The following is a 15,851-nucleotide window of genomic DNA, read 5'->3' on the forward strand; positions in this document are numbered from 1 at the left end:
CAAAAAGAATGAACTTAGAATACTTACTATTTTTGAACACTACTTTTCACTATTACACCCACTAACTCCATATTTTATACTCTCTTATTATTAAATAAACACTATTACACCCACTATTTTTCTCCACTATCCCAAATCTATTATTAAATATTGATAGGTCCCACCACTTTAACCACTTTTCAACTACATTTATCACCTTTTTCTTAATCTCCGTGAAAGTCAAACCTATTCACATAAAATGGGACGGAGGTAGTAATATACTAGGGTTTATAACACCCAAGAATAATAGAACGCTGAAAGTAGTTAATAATAAATGAAAATAAAATTACAAAATACATGATATGATGTTGAACTGTGGGTGATTTGAATCTGGATGCAAAACAGAATTGGTTGCATCAAGAGATTCATATTCAATAAAGTCCTGGGAAATTGGTGATTCCAAGCTAATTCAAGCCCAATATGCATAGGAGAGAGAACTCGGTTTGAAAGGATTTTATTTCGCAGAATCGCAGATTTAGGTTCGTTACGACTCCAAAATGAACCCCATGTTATATAACCTGATTCTCTCTTTGAAGTAACAAAAAGAAAAAAAGAAAATGGAAACACCAGCAAAATGTAGATCTAAATAAACCGTAGGACCATTTGGTGCCAAAGGTTACAATGTTTGATATAATGCTTTTATTGTCAAACGAAGACTCATAAATTAGAAGAGTCCCAGCTTGCATAAACAGCCCCAATGATTTTTTCATGTAACTTGACCCCAGAACAAGCAACTATACCCCGATCAAGTCCTTCTAGGTACATACCTCTTGAGAAGTTTAGAGGTCGTCCTCCAGCATCAGTTACAACACCACCAGCCTCTTGGACAATGAGCACGCCAGCAGCATGATCCCATATCTTCTCCTTGTATCCGCCTCTTGCAAACTTCATATATATTTCAGCATCACCCCGAGCAATTGCTGCATATTTAACCATGCTATGTACTCGAAGGGGTTTGTTTCTGCGATCAGAGAGAGAAATTGTTCTGTTATTGACCACAAGTCACCTTTTCGGCATACTAATAAGATGGAGGATACATATAGAGTACAAACATTGTTCGCAAAATTCTGTGACCGTTAGTGAAAGAATAACAAACAAATACAAAAAAGAACTGTAGATAAATATCAGCCTCTTAGAAATTTATTAGTTACTGTGAGAACCTTTAAAATTTTTAAAAATTAACTACCATATATTTAAAATTTACAAAATAATTATTTTTAAAATAGTGGCCAATTTTTAGGAATTCAGATTTGCATTTGAAAATGGGATCTATGCTCCAACTGTAAATGCGTATATCAAGAAAATGTTGGAGATACTCATTTGCATAATGCACATTCCAAATACCAATGTGCCAAATGCTTCATGGATACCCATTTGACAATTAAGTAACCACGAAACTATTTATAGTTATTATCATCAATTTCGCTCAAAAAATGGTTAATTACCCTTCAACCCCAAAAAAGTCGAGATATCTATATATGATTGTTGCTCCTTCCAATGACTTGGCCTCAATGAGTTCTTAATCAGATTTGTATTCCTTTAAATAAGTTTTTTTTTAGCCAGTATTACGATCGCAGCTAATGACTTCTGACAAACTAAAGTAAGGAGTCAGAAATTTAACATACAAGAGAATCGTAGTGCAAACCTGAGTCCTACACCATTGGCAAGTCCAGCTGTGAAGGAGTGGTTAGTATTAGCTCCCTCCACAGACTCGCAAAATGTTGCCAGTGCAGGATCATCTATAGCAGATACCTTGATCAATTTGGCACAATTTGGCCCTTGAAGCCCCTCATTTCCATGAATCAGTGGTTGCATCCAAGCTTCACCACTACCTTTACTCGTATAGATTACACATCCTACTTCTGATGTACTACTAGAAGAAAATTTGTGTAGACCGTTGTCGTGATAATTTAGTGATTCCTTCTCCAGCGGGTAATTAGGACACCCAAGAATACCAATAACAACTTTACCATCATCAATAAGGGCTAAAGCAATAGCATACTGATCTCCACGCACAAATCCTAGTGTCCCATCAACAGGGTCAAGAACCCAATGCTTACCCACAGGACCCCCAGAGGAATTGCAACGACTAATAGCCTCAAGAACTTGAGGAGCCATAAGGGCTTTACCAGGACCATTAAGGCCATATATTGGTGCTTTAGCCAGAGCTTCATTTACAGTGGTTACCACCATTCCCAGAAGACCCTCCGAGTCAGGTTCTGATAGAGCTTGGACATCTTCTTCCGCAATAATAGACACACTCTCACTGCCAAAATATTCACAAAGCATCCAGCTTACGGTTGCTTGTACACTCCAATCTGTTCATGCAGACCAACTAATGACTCAGTGAATGAAGTATCAAGCCATGCACAAAGCATTAGTTTCCATTATTTTAAAATATATGATTGAAATTTCATGTTTTGCACTAATATGGGACAGAATTGACTATTTACAACATATATTTTGACATAACAGACACGTATAACTTACTGCACAAGGGAAAAGTTGCTTCTAATATCTATTTTTTTAGGGAGAAAGTGGACAACGATGAGTGAAAATGAATATAAAGAACATGTAAATATTAATTTCAACTCTTTGAGTGGAATTGAGCAATATAAATTCCTTTTTTTTATGAAGAAGACTTTCAAATATGCTTTTCATTTCCAAAAATTGCACAACTTTTGTCATCATAGACAACTGTGACTTGTTCTATTTAAACTGGGAGTCTGCTGAAACACCCTCGTCCAAAGTAGCCAAGTCATACATCATCTCCACCCAAAATAATGGGATATACTGGGTATGTGGTTTGAATTAGACTCTTGTAAATTAGTAAGAAGGGGGGAAGTGCTTCCGAATATTTTTTTAAGGGAGATGGTAGACAATAGTGAGCGAAAATACATATAATGAGCATGTAGGTATCAACTCCAAGTGCTGTTAACAATGAATTAGACTAGATCATGTTTGGTGTGGTTTACAGACTTGTAACCTAGTGTACATGGAAAAAGTACTTCCTAATATTTGAAAATTTTAACAGGGAGAGATTAGACAATAATGAACGACAATGCATATAAAGAATATATAGGTATTAATTCCAAATTGTATTAACTGTTATAAAATTCTTTCCTTTTTAAGAAAGAGCTATTGCATTTCACTCTCTCACATTAAAATTAAAACTAAATCCAAAAGAGTTCTTATTAGAATTCAAGCATTTTAAAAAAAGATCGGGTAAGGGAGAAGGGTAGAGGGAACTCAGGGAACTTAATAAAACATCAGTGATATGTTCATTGCGAAACTAAGAATTCCCCGACTCCGTGAAGTATGCAGAGTAATCCAATCAAGTCAAATTCATTGAGAAAGTTACACCTCATTTTTAAAGTTATAATTCAGAGATGCTTGCTAAAGCACCCTGTAGATATTATAACAATTAAGCAAGAATATTTAGCAAAAAACAAGTAAGAACAGTTTAGCCAAATGGACTCGAAGCCTTTTCCACTGAGACATGAAGAATTGAAGATGCTAGGGGCACTAACATACTCTATGATAACACACTCCTGGATGTTTTTCTGCATAGGTGACATCGTATCACTCACAATAGCTACACTGTAAGAGAAGGAGAGCTTTATAATTTGTGCCATTGAGCACAGATTATCAATTAAAAAGTTAAATACTTTTAACTTATCCATATTTCTATCAAGAACCATACCAGGCACAAATACTATAATTCATAAAAAACATAGTTCCAAATATCCCTAAGTAAGGCATAGATGCAAGAAAATAGAACTCATTGTATATTACCAATTCATAATCTACCCCAAAAGAGGCAAAGATTTAAGCTTATAAACAAAACAAGCAAGTCCTACTATGATTTACAAGGGATACCCATAATCTGGAGTAAAGATCCATTCTGTCGAAGACCATGAGTTTGATCCTTTCGAATATTTACAGCTTGTATGGTTGGTAAGAGTATCAGATAAATTGAAAATATAATTAGTAGCAAATGGCCGTTCCTGCACAAATTCTTTTTCTTTAGGTCTAGTTATACATTGGTTTCTCTGACTTTCCACTTAAATCACATCTGATCACCTACCAAAACCAAACAACAATAGCCACAATGGAGCTCGAGACTTTGTCAACAAACTCAGACATATAAGCTCCTGTACCCAACATTATTATTTAATTTACTAGCTAAGCTCATACAAGTATAAAATAAACACAATCACCATAAACAATACAATTGACCCAATGTATAAAAAAAATCGGAAATGAACAAACAAACACTACTGAAAAGAAAAAAAAAATACAAGAATCTGAGCATACCCATTTGAAGTAAATAAAAATACCTGCCACAGTAACAGGAGAATCATCATTCTTGGACTTAACCTGATTAAAACTCCCAGAAATTAAGCCCTTTTGTACTGTTTTGCAAAGAGAACATGCCATTTGTACCACTTTAACAGCCACATCCAATTCTTTACCATACTTATTTTTCTCCATGCTATTGATTTTTCAGCAATTTTGTATCAGACCCAGATGAGTAATACAATGTTGGTATATACCCCGTCGGTGAATCGGTGCGTATTGTACCACATGGTTCACCAGAATGTTTGGTTTGGTCCAGGGAGAGAGGAACAGAGAATGAATGCTAGTCAAAAAAGTAATAATATTAAGAGGTTATTGTATTTTGTAATCCGAGATTTTGGTTCATTAACAAATCAGATCTCATACTTTGAAATGTGATAGTTTATAACCTTAAATTATTTTTTTATTTTTTTTTTTTTGTAAAATCTACATACACGTAGATGAATTGTATCGAAATACAATAAACCGCATCAGGGATTTCTTTCTTTCAAGAAAGTTTATCATCTAACCGAAAGTCATGCAAGCATAACTCCGGACGCTTAGACAATAAAGCTTAAATGAATAAGTAAAGAAAACCCATAAGTCCCGTAGCTTCCAAGTATCCTGAAAAAACAAATCAAACAAAACATAAATCAACATACAAAAAAATCACACACATATAAGTTTAATTAAAGTAAAATAGAAAATCTAATAAAAAGCAAAACAAAAAAAATATATATATATATATATATTAAAAATAGATAGAAAATAAAATAATATAGAAATATTAATTAATTTCTAACCAAAGGAAAATCCTTTGGTTAGACACATAAAATTAATTTTTTTGGCACAATAAAATTAAAATTTGAGTGAGGAGTAAAGGATGAAATATAATGAAATATAATTAAATAAAATGATCATCAAAATGGTCAATAAGCCATTAAAAGTGGCATCCATAATTGGAACAAAAAGCCATAAAAGGCACGATAAAGCCATTAAAGGCACAATAAAGTCATCATTAATGACACCCATAAATGGTTTTTAAATTTTGAATCTTTGAAAAATAATAAAAGTAAACAATTTTCAAATTTGGATGGTAATTGATTATAACTTATGAAAAGTTGACTAATCTCCATAATATACAGACAACACATTTAAGGAGCATTAAAACACATTTAAGACATATAAATCCAAAACCAATTTCAAATTTAAATTTATCAATTTATCAATTTAAGATAATTCATTTGTATATAAACGGTCAATTAATTATTCAAATTAAAGCATAATTTACTCAAATTAAAAACAAAAATACAAGTTAATGCATGCAGTGGAAAGTCAAATTCCAAGGATAAACAAATTTAAAAAGGAGTCAACTATCCATTCAAAAATAACTGATTTTAAGATTTGCAATTACTACTATTAAAACCAAATAATATTCAAAATTGCAAATCTAAAACGAGAATCACGGAATAAAATTAGTCAGTCAGGCTAATCTAATATTGCAACACGCACTAATTAAGTCACCAGTGCACCGGCTCCACCGTCACCATCCAAGAACCGCAAACAATTATCATGAACACTAGCGAAAAAACTAAAAATCGAATATGAAGATACAAAACACCAAATGTAACTGATAGGAAGATCGATAATATCTATCAATCTTTTCAAGTTCGGACAAAATTAGATAGAAAAAGATGAGAATTGAATACGAAAACAACCCAACCAATAATAAATTTAAGCACACAATTTTACCTAATCATGAAATATGAATCATCTCACAATAATATATACAGTAAAACAAAAACCAATCACATAATCATAATCATGTAGGTTTATGTTTTGAAAAGATCACACCTGTTTTTTTTAAGTATTTCCGCAGATCTCCAAGACAATTTGCTGATGAAGGAGGTGTTGACAGCGTAGATGGCGTTGCCCAAAGATTGTTTATAACCTTAAATTTCAATTAGCTTTCAGTTTGTAATCTTGATCAACACATCCGTTAAAAACAACCATTAACTTTAATTGTTTGAGAGGTAACAATGTGTATATTTGTTTCCAACAGCTACTCTACCCCGTCACCCTTCAAAATTTATGTATAATATTTTAAAAATATTTCTAAACACATACAATGATGTAAAAAAAATTTAAATAAATTTTAAAATATGTATTTAGATTTAGAATCTAAAAATTTATTTTTTTTTAAATAAACTATGTAACTTATTTTTACGGACCGAACCAGACCGAAATTAACGTATGGACAGAACCGGAACCGGTTCAGTTCTTTCCTTCAGAACCGAATCTATGCCCTTTCGGTGGCTCGCCAATTGAGGAAGTCACTTTGTGGTTACTATCAGATCGAATACAAGCACTGTTAACTATTTTTGTTGCAAATGACAACAGAATTGAAAATGACCACATACAAGATATATATATATATATATATATATATATATATATATATATATATATATATATATATATATATATATACCCTCTTCCCCAGCCTCTCAAAAAGTACAAAATATACAATTCAAAGGAGCACTTATATTCTCTGAACTTGCAATTTTGTGTGTGTATCAATTAAAACTACACTTGGCGGATTACATCTAACGAACCTTGGATAGATGCTAATTGGTAAATCTTCGATTCTTGAATCTCCGTATGCTGCGTGTTTGGTTAGATTCTTGATTAGGGTTTAGGCGGTCCACGGCTGAAAGAAGTGGTCTGGATGTTTGTTGACTGTTGTGGCTAAAACGTATAACTTATTATATAACATATATTATATTTTATATATTTAATTAATATTAATAGTTCGGTTTTTTTGGTCTAGAACCGAATTTTTTTAAAAAGATCAGACCGAATCGAAAATTAATTTGATCCGGACCGAAAAACCGAAAAAATCGAAATTTTGGAAAAGAAGGAACCGAACCGGACCGAATTTTCACGGTTCGATTCGATTCTTCGATTTTGATTCGGTTTTGCTCATCCCTACTCGCGGCAGTAGTTTCATTTCCAACTTCAACTATGAAGATTATCATCATATGTAGGTTGAACCTCAAGAAATGAAAAATTAAGTAAAAAGGCTAGAGGATTTGAGAAATAAAAAATTGCAAGACATAAAAAATCAAATGGACGAGATGAAGAGTAAGCTTGCAATGGTCTTAAATAGTTAGAATGCAAGCTGGACAATCAACTAACAACTACTTTGAACTAACAACTACTTTGAGTTTCCGACTAACAATTCTGATGAGCTACTGTTGTAAGCAACTATTGTAGTTTACAGATCCTGTTGAACGTATGTTTAACAAGATATATTATTTATTACGGAGTTATGTCGATAGATCATATTATTTTAAACTTCTATTTTTTGAATTAATCCACTTTTTTATCTAATTCATCAAAGGTTAATATTTAATCTATGTATTTAGATATATTTCAACTAAATAATGCAATAATCTCGACAAATATGTAAATTTAAATTTGTCAATATTATTAATGGATTAAAATTATAAATTATAAATTTAGATATTACTCATAAATTGCAAATCGAAAACTGCATACAATTTTCTTTAGCTTTGTATGTTGGAACATTTTCGTATACTTTTCTATACATATTTTGTTGGAACATTAACAACGGAAAACTCGGTTGAAATTTTGTCTCATCAACAGTGCAAAATCCACCATTGACTACTGGTATGGTTTTTTAAAGGTAATCGGACCAATATTTGTTGGTGATCTTCATAATCACTTCCTTGCTTTGGCAAGTCCGTCGTAGAACCGCAACAACAAATAACAAACAGTTTACAAATAAAATATTGCGTCCATAAATATGTGTTTTTAGTATATATAAAATATGAACTTTATTTATTAAAAATTAAAAAATAATAATAAAAAGTATTTTCTTTATGCACATTAAATTAAATACAAAAAGTCAAAAGAAATATATAAAAGGAAATGGAGCAAGTATTATTTGGTCCACTTTTGTAGCTCACACTTTAAAGATAAAGAGATAATAAATTGTTGATGGTTATACATTAAAATTATAGAAGTCGTTTAATTTAGAGTAATTTTTTTCACAAGAAGCCTATATTTTAAATAAACAGGAGGAAATAATTAAATGCACTTATTCAACATTTGTATGATGCCAGCCATTGTTTCTATTTTCTAACTTTGAAATTGTCAATAGCTGATTTTAGAAGCACATACCCACTGCACACAAACTCATATTGACCAAATTTGGAAAATCAGCAAAGTGCAGTTGCAAGTTGTAATAGTACATGATACATCTGCATGAGAATCTTAATCACCACTTGATAACTACTATAAATCCCATAACCAAGAAGTACTGTCTCATCTTAAAAGCAATGAAGATATTCAAGTGCACCATATTAGCTATAGTTGTTTCCATTCTATATGGTGCAGTTCAAATCCATGCACAAGCTCCTCAGAGGTCCACATGCTTCAGCCGTCAAAGCGCTTGTTTCCTGAGGAGAATCAGATGCCCTGAAGAATGCCCAACCTTTAGGCCTTCGAATCCCAGAGCTAAAGCTTGTTATATCAACTGCGACTCTCCTATATGCCAGGCCGAGTGCAAGAGTACAAAGTTTTTTCACTACATATTGTGCCTATTAGTCCTGATTTTGTCTTGATAATTTGATGAAAGTTTTTTTGTTTGATTGCAGATCGAAAGCCTAATTGCAATGGTAATGGAGCTGCATGCTATGATCCGCGATTTATTGGTGGAGACGGGAGAGTCTTTTACTTCCATGGTAGAAGCAATGAACATTTCAGCTTAGTTTCTGACCATAACCTTCAGATTAATGCTCGTTTCATTGGCCTGCGTCCAGCTGGACGCGCCAGGGACTACACATGGATTCAAGCCCTGGGGATCCAGTTTGGCTTTCAGAAGTTCTCTATTGAGGCCACTAAGGCGGCTGCATGGAACAACAACATGGATCATTTGAAAATTCAGTACAACGAAGAGGACGTGATTCTAGAAGAAACAGAGCTCTCTGTTTGGAAATCAGAAGAAGGGAACATCAAAGCTGAGAGGATTTGGAGCAAGAATGATGTAATTGTCTCAATCTCCAATGTTCTTGAGATTTCAGTTAGGGTGGTTCCTGTGACCAAGGAGGATGACAGGGTTCATAACTATCAAATACCATCAAGTGACTGTTTTGCTCATTTGGAAGTGCAGTTTAGGTTCTTTAGTCTTTCACCCGAGGTTGAAGGCGTACTAGGCCGGACTTATCGCCCTGATTTTGAGAATCCTGCAAAGCCAGGAGTCGCGATGCCAGTCGTGGGAGGAGAAGATAAATACAAGATTTCTTCACTTTTGTCTTCGGATTGCAGAAACTGCATCTTTTCTCCAACTAACAATGCCACCGAAAAGGGTACCTTGGATTTCGAATATGGTACATTGGATTGTACCAGGGGGCTGTCCAAGGGAAATGGTATAGTTTGCAGAAAATAAATGCTTTTGTTGGTAATTGACATTTTAAGAAATAAAGTTTTCAAAACTTTCTCTGTTGAAAATTATGTTTTATTCATGAGTCTCGTGTTCGGTGTTCCTGATTTGAAATTCATGTATCTGTCTAGTATATGATCACTGATTCACTGTCATCTTATTCACAAATTTGATCAATCGGAAGATTTCGTTGTCAAGACTCACTTGTATTAATCAGCCTTGGAAACATCGACTTTATGTAGAACAGATACTAACGAGTATCCTTAGACTTGGTAAAAGAAATGCCCATAATTCTCGAAAACTTAGTAAAATTGCAGCCCTTCTAATCACGGATGATAACGTGATCCTCTTTTTAACACCGCAAATACAAGTTTTAAAGCACTGACTTGTGTTCTTCTGAAGCGATCAAGAGATGAAAAGACTAATACAGCTACATCCCATTCCCCATGCACGTTCTCCTTTAAAGTTGACAAAGGTAAAAACTGTATTAGAAGCAATGTTGAGTATAGCTTGACCCATCTTCGTCTTGCTTAAGAGAAACATATGCAATGAATACAGGGGAATCTACATCTGTGATCTGTGAATAGTGATTGGGCTGCTCATTGTTTTCACCTGTGCTTGTCAATGGAAAAATTGATAAGCGCTATGAACACAACAGCAAAATCCTTTTAAATATATTGGCATACATATCCCCAGTACCTTGACGAATATGCCAAAGTCAGAGCATCTCTTACCACAAAATTTTCCTATCAAAAATAAAAAATTTAGTCATTTTCTTGAAAAAATTACATTATAACCATACTCATCATTTGTCTGTAATTTTAACCAATTTTCTATCTATAACTATATTTGTCGAATTTTATACAACTATAATAAATTTATATGAAGATTACACATCATTATATATTCTATTTTAACAATCTGAAATATTAATAACATACTATTTTTAAATTACAGTCAACTAATATTTTTTTTTTTGAGATTTACAGTCAACTAATATGATCAATACCATTAAATTATCATGTCTTACGGACTAAACAAATTTCACATAATACATTGCAGATACAATATAGCCAATAATTATACTCAACCTCGTCGGAGACGCGGTTATACATATAAACGGTATCAATAACATGTATAATATGCATATGCTAAAGTGATACCAGCTTGCTGAGGTCTTCGCTTCAATATTGGCAAAATGCCAAAATATCGGGGAACGATCTCAGCAACAAAAGCAAGCATACATGGCAGATTGGCAGGTCTCCCTGGATTAACAATCCCAAACGTATTATAATTTTGTTAAAACGTAAAAATGATTTTATAATTTAAGGAGTTGTTTGATTCGTTTCGTAAAAACGGAATGTAATTGAGTAAACGAAGCGCGGTGAAAGGAAAAAAATCTGAATTATTTTATATATTTGGTTTTGATCCGCAAATGGAATGAAAAATTATATAACAAGTTTTATTTATGATTTTTATGATATTATATAATTTTGAAAGAGTAAAAAATATTATGTTTATAAATCAATATAATTTATTTATATTTTCAAAAATTGATATACTTTTTATTTAAAAATTTCATTATTTTTTTAATAAATAGATGTACAAATGATATCATTTTCTAATTTACAACAACTAAATTAATCTCATTATATATATATATATATGTATATATATATTTTACATATAATTTCCGTTTTTAATGATTTAATACATAAATTATAAATGAAAAGAAAAAAAATTGAGAAAGGAAAGGAAATACCAGTGGGCGTGGGGGACGGGGTATAGGTAACGAGGGCAAAACTAAAAATGATGAAAGTGGATGATAGCTTTAACCAAACAATTAATCGTTTTAATTGTCTTCTTTCCCTTTCTTAGTTATTCTTAACCAAACGACTCCTAAATTTAATGAAATTTTTAGAAGAAAAAAAAAAGAGTGCATAGAATGTTTATATAAAAATTGGTAAAAGATAATATTAACATATCTTGTATATTTATAATCGTGAAATTAACATGTTGAATCATATCATCATCAGTCAACTAATAATATAAAATAATAACTCCAATATAAAAACTATGAAATATGAGAAAAAATAAGATCATAATTTTCACAAATATCCTTTTTTGTATATATAAAAATTGCCCTCTAAAAATTATTGCAGTCACTGCAACTTTCAAATATGCAGTTGGTGCAATTCTATTCCTTTAAAATAGTAAAATATCATAATCTTGTCATGCTACACTGCTTCTCCAGTTTTAGCTATTTTGGATTGTCGAAGTCAAAATATTGTGATAAAAAATTTCTGTGACAACTCATTTCATAGCAAAAGAAAAATCTTTAATATAATTTATTCAATTTTTAATCCACCGTGCCATTATCATAATTGAAATGAGGACTTTGCTCCTATAAAATTTTCTTAAAATCCTCATCAAATATCTTAGTGGAGATTGAATAAAACTTCAGGATTCACACGTCTTTAGAGCGAGATATTACTTAGCAATAAACACTAATCAAAGGTCACACGTCTTTAGAGCGAGATATTACTTAGCAATAAACACTAATCAAAAGCGGATGCCTGTTTTAACTGTAATTATGTCAAGACATGTATAATAATACATGTTTTAATTTACTTAAGTAAGTTACTCCAAGACCAAAAATTTCTTTCTTTCAACTGTCCACAAAATTCGGTGTACAATCATATAGTTATAATTTTTTTGGATTCACATAGAACAAAATGTCACTATTTAGGATACATTCTTCTTTAATATATACACAATAAAACATTTCATTACAAAGAGTAACATATATCTTTTTTGATTATGAGATATATAACTCATTCTAATGTCAACTAGAAATACATTCTAGTTTCCATATGCTTTGATTAGAGATTTTATTATACAGCTTTTAAAGTACTGATCTAAATTTGGATCAACATTGTTCATTAGTCCAAATTTGAATTAGCTATTTTATTATAAAATAATAATTTTGTTATTTCTATATATTTCATTGATTGGACTTTAAATTAATTTGTGATTATTCATATTTAATTAATAATAGTCTGTAACTAATAATTAATAAAATTAATTTTTTAGAAAAAGTTTACAATAATAAAAAAGCAAATTTCATTAAATTTTAGACTAAAGGACATTGTATGCATAAAATAAAAAGGGTTAATTATATAATTGGACACTCATCTCACACCAATATACACTCTCAAATTTTCGATCTCATTTGGAAATACTGTTTTTCAGAATTTGTATCGTTCTTTAAAAGTAAAAAAGTTAAATTCAAAAATAAATCGACATTTTGAGAAGTGTTACTCATGGGGATTTAACACCGTAGTCTACGGAGATTATGTAGGTACGATTAATTAAATTTCTGCGTCCAAAAAATGGCTATATATGGATTATTAGGGTTCTTCATAACTCATCTCTTCCGCCATCAATCTTACTCATTTTTTGGAAGCAGAAATTCAATTAATTATACATACACAATCTCTACAGCCTACTGTGTTAAAGCCTTATGAGTAGCACTTTTTTTTTTATCAAACTATAATTTAGTCATAGTATCTGTTCGATACATAAATTCTGATATAGGTGAGAATCGAACCCGAGACCTCGGGGACGACTAACGTATAGCTTTACCATTGAGCGAGTAGCACTTCTTAAACCGTCGATTTGTTTTCGAATTTAATGTTTTATTTTTAAGACTGATACAGTTTCTGAAAATGTTGTTTCAAATTAGATCGAAAATTTGAGAGTGCCCCGATGATATATTGGCGTGAAGTGAGTGCCCAATTATATAATTAACCCAAATAAAAAGTACATAAAATAAAATGTATTTTGTTTATTAATTCGAAATATTAGTTGCTTCTCTTTTTTATAAAATCAACAATTATTTTGTTTATAATATTAGCAATTAAGCATATAATTTAAATACTTATATATATATATACATATGTTTAAAAAATAATTTATTAAATATAATATAAGTAGTTAATAATAATTAAATATTAAATTTAAAATTATATTGTTTAATATAAATTTTATATAATATATTATATAAAAGATAACTTGGATCAAATTTATATAATGCTGGAGTTTCTTTTTAAAGCAACATAATGCTGAAGTTTGTCGGAAATTTGGACAATTTGGTATTTGGATATGTGCCATACTTAACTACATTGTTCATATCTATCAATGGCCAGGAAATCTCTTGGAGGGGGCTAAAATCATTTTAAGTCACCTGTGGGCACAAAGCATCCAACTATTAAAGACTTCCAACTACTCTCTATCTCCCAAGATTGTTCTAACACAGTTTGAAATATTAATTAAATTTTTTTATAAAATATTATTTTATAAAATATTTTTAAGATAAAAATTTTATTTGACGGTGGAATATAGGTCCTGTTTGGGGATTAGCTGTTAGCGGATTAAATTAGATATTTTGACTAGCGGATTGAAATAGATATTTTGACTAGCGGATTGAATTAGCTGTTTCTCGTAAAACTGTTTGGTTAATAGCTGATTGATTAGCTTTTTCTGACACAAATCAAAACCTCTAACCCAAAAAGCTCCTCAAAGTAGTTTTTTCAAAATTAATTTTTTGGGTCTAAAGCTCTATTTCAATCCGCTAACTACCAAACACTTACATTAGTGGATTCTAGTGGTCAAACCTCTAAACCACCCCAAACCTCTAATTTTGCCCCAAATCTTTAACTTCCAAAACGGACCATAATCTTGATTGATGGTAGGTTCAAACATACCGGCACATCAATGACCCGGCCCCTTTGATAAAATATATTCCTTCCGTCTAGCGTGTACTCCCTCCGTCCCAATCAATTCTATACAGTTTCCTTTTTGGGATGTCCCATCATTTCTATACATTCCCAAAATAGCAACTTTTTATAATATAAAACACTACTCCACCCACTACCTTCTCCCACTATCTCCATTCTATAATAATAAAAACACTATTACACCCACTACCTTTCTCCACTATCTCAAATCTATTACTCCCTCTGTTTTGATTTATTAGACGTTTAAGGATGTTGCACAGTTATTAAGAAATTTATTGGAATAGTTAAACTATCATTAAGAAGGCACTATTTTACATTCATGCCCTTTCATTTTACACACCATCTGTAACATCTAATTATAAATATAGACAATAAATAAGGGTAACTAAGTAATAAGATAGTTGACATTCATTGAACACTGAGAACGACGGACAATTACAAACAAGTGCATTTTTCTAAAACGTCTAATAAACACAAACAGAGGGAGTATTAAAAAATATATGGTCCCACCACTTTACCCACTTTCCATTTAACTTTACTCATTTCTTACACTTTTTCTTGGTCTCCGTGTCCAATCCCAATGTATATAACTCACCGGGACGGAGGGAGTAGTTGCGTATGAGTGTGACACTGAGGTTAAAAAAGTACTCTCTTCGTCTCTCTGATGTCTATACACTTTCTTTTTCGGGATGTTTCATTCAATTTTATACATTTCAAAACTTTTCCAAAATAGTAAATTTTTATAATATAAAAATCTCACTCACCCACTACTTCCATCTACGTTTTCAAATCTATCAATTATATATGTATGGGTTCCACCACTTTACCTATTTTTTTTCTCATTACTTTACACTACTTTATACACTTTTCTTAGTCTCCGTGTCCATTTCAAACGTATACATCCCAGAGGGACGGAGGGAGTATAATTTAGTGAAATAAAATAATGAAAATGGGTGAAGTGATTGAATCAACTAATATTTAATATATAAATTGAGAATATTATGTATAAAATAATGAGAACAAATAATATTTAATATTTAAAATGAGTATATTGTAATAAAATAATGCGGTGACGTTAAACTTTAATATAATAAAATTTAATATTTTTAATATATAAACAACTAACATCTAAAACGGAATAAATAGGAGGGAGAGAGTATTATTTATTCAAGAATAGAAAAGTAATAGTCCAAAAGTAATACATATAC

At 31.4% G+C, this 15,851-nt stretch overlaps 2 protein-coding genes across 4 annotated transcripts; one reads left to right on the plus strand and one right to left on the minus strand.

The window, feature by feature from the left end:
* Nucleotides 1–477: 477 nt before the first annotated feature.
* LOC108220505 (PAP-specific phosphatase HAL2-like) lies at nucleotides 478–4,686 on the minus strand. Of its 3 annotated transcripts, none has more exons than XM_017394292.2 (3): nucleotides 4,380–4,686; nucleotides 1,685–2,357; nucleotides 478–1,000 (listed from the first exon to the last, which is right to left on the minus strand). In XM_017394292.2, the coding sequence occupies exons 1-3, from the start codon at nucleotides 4,531–4,533 to the stop codon at nucleotides 697–699; spliced, it is 1,131 nt and encodes a 376-aa protein (XP_017249781.1). In that variant the 5' UTR covers nucleotides 4,534–4,686; the 3' UTR covers nucleotides 478–696. The 3 variants fall into 3 exon arrangements, with proteins under 3 accessions (XP_017249781.1, XP_017249782.1, XP_063950495.1); XM_017394293.2 differs by lacking the exon at nucleotides 4,380–4,686 and adding an exon at nucleotides 3,919–4,282; XM_064094425.1 differs by lacking the exon at nucleotides 4,380–4,686 and adding an exon at nucleotides 3,574–3,854.
* A 3,996-nt stretch (nucleotides 4,687–8,682) lies between these two features.
* LOC108222531 (uncharacterized) lies at nucleotides 8,683–9,999 on the plus strand. The gene is made up of 2 exons (XM_017396444.2): nucleotides 8,683–8,973; nucleotides 9,060–9,999. The coding sequence occupies exons 1-2, from the start codon at nucleotides 8,742–8,744 to the stop codon at nucleotides 9,848–9,850; spliced, it is 1,023 nt and encodes a 340-aa protein (XP_017251933.2). The 5' UTR covers nucleotides 8,683–8,741; the 3' UTR covers nucleotides 9,851–9,999.
* The last annotated feature ends 5,852 nt before the right edge of the window (nucleotides 10,000–15,851 follow it).

The sequence above is a fragment of the Daucus carota genome, chromosome 5 (genome assembly GCF_001625215.2).
Source record: "Daucus carota subsp. sativus chromosome 5, DH1 v3.0, whole genome shotgun sequence".
In the NCBI taxonomy this organism is placed as follows: domain Eukaryota; kingdom Viridiplantae; phylum Streptophyta; class Magnoliopsida; order Apiales; family Apiaceae; genus Daucus; species Daucus carota.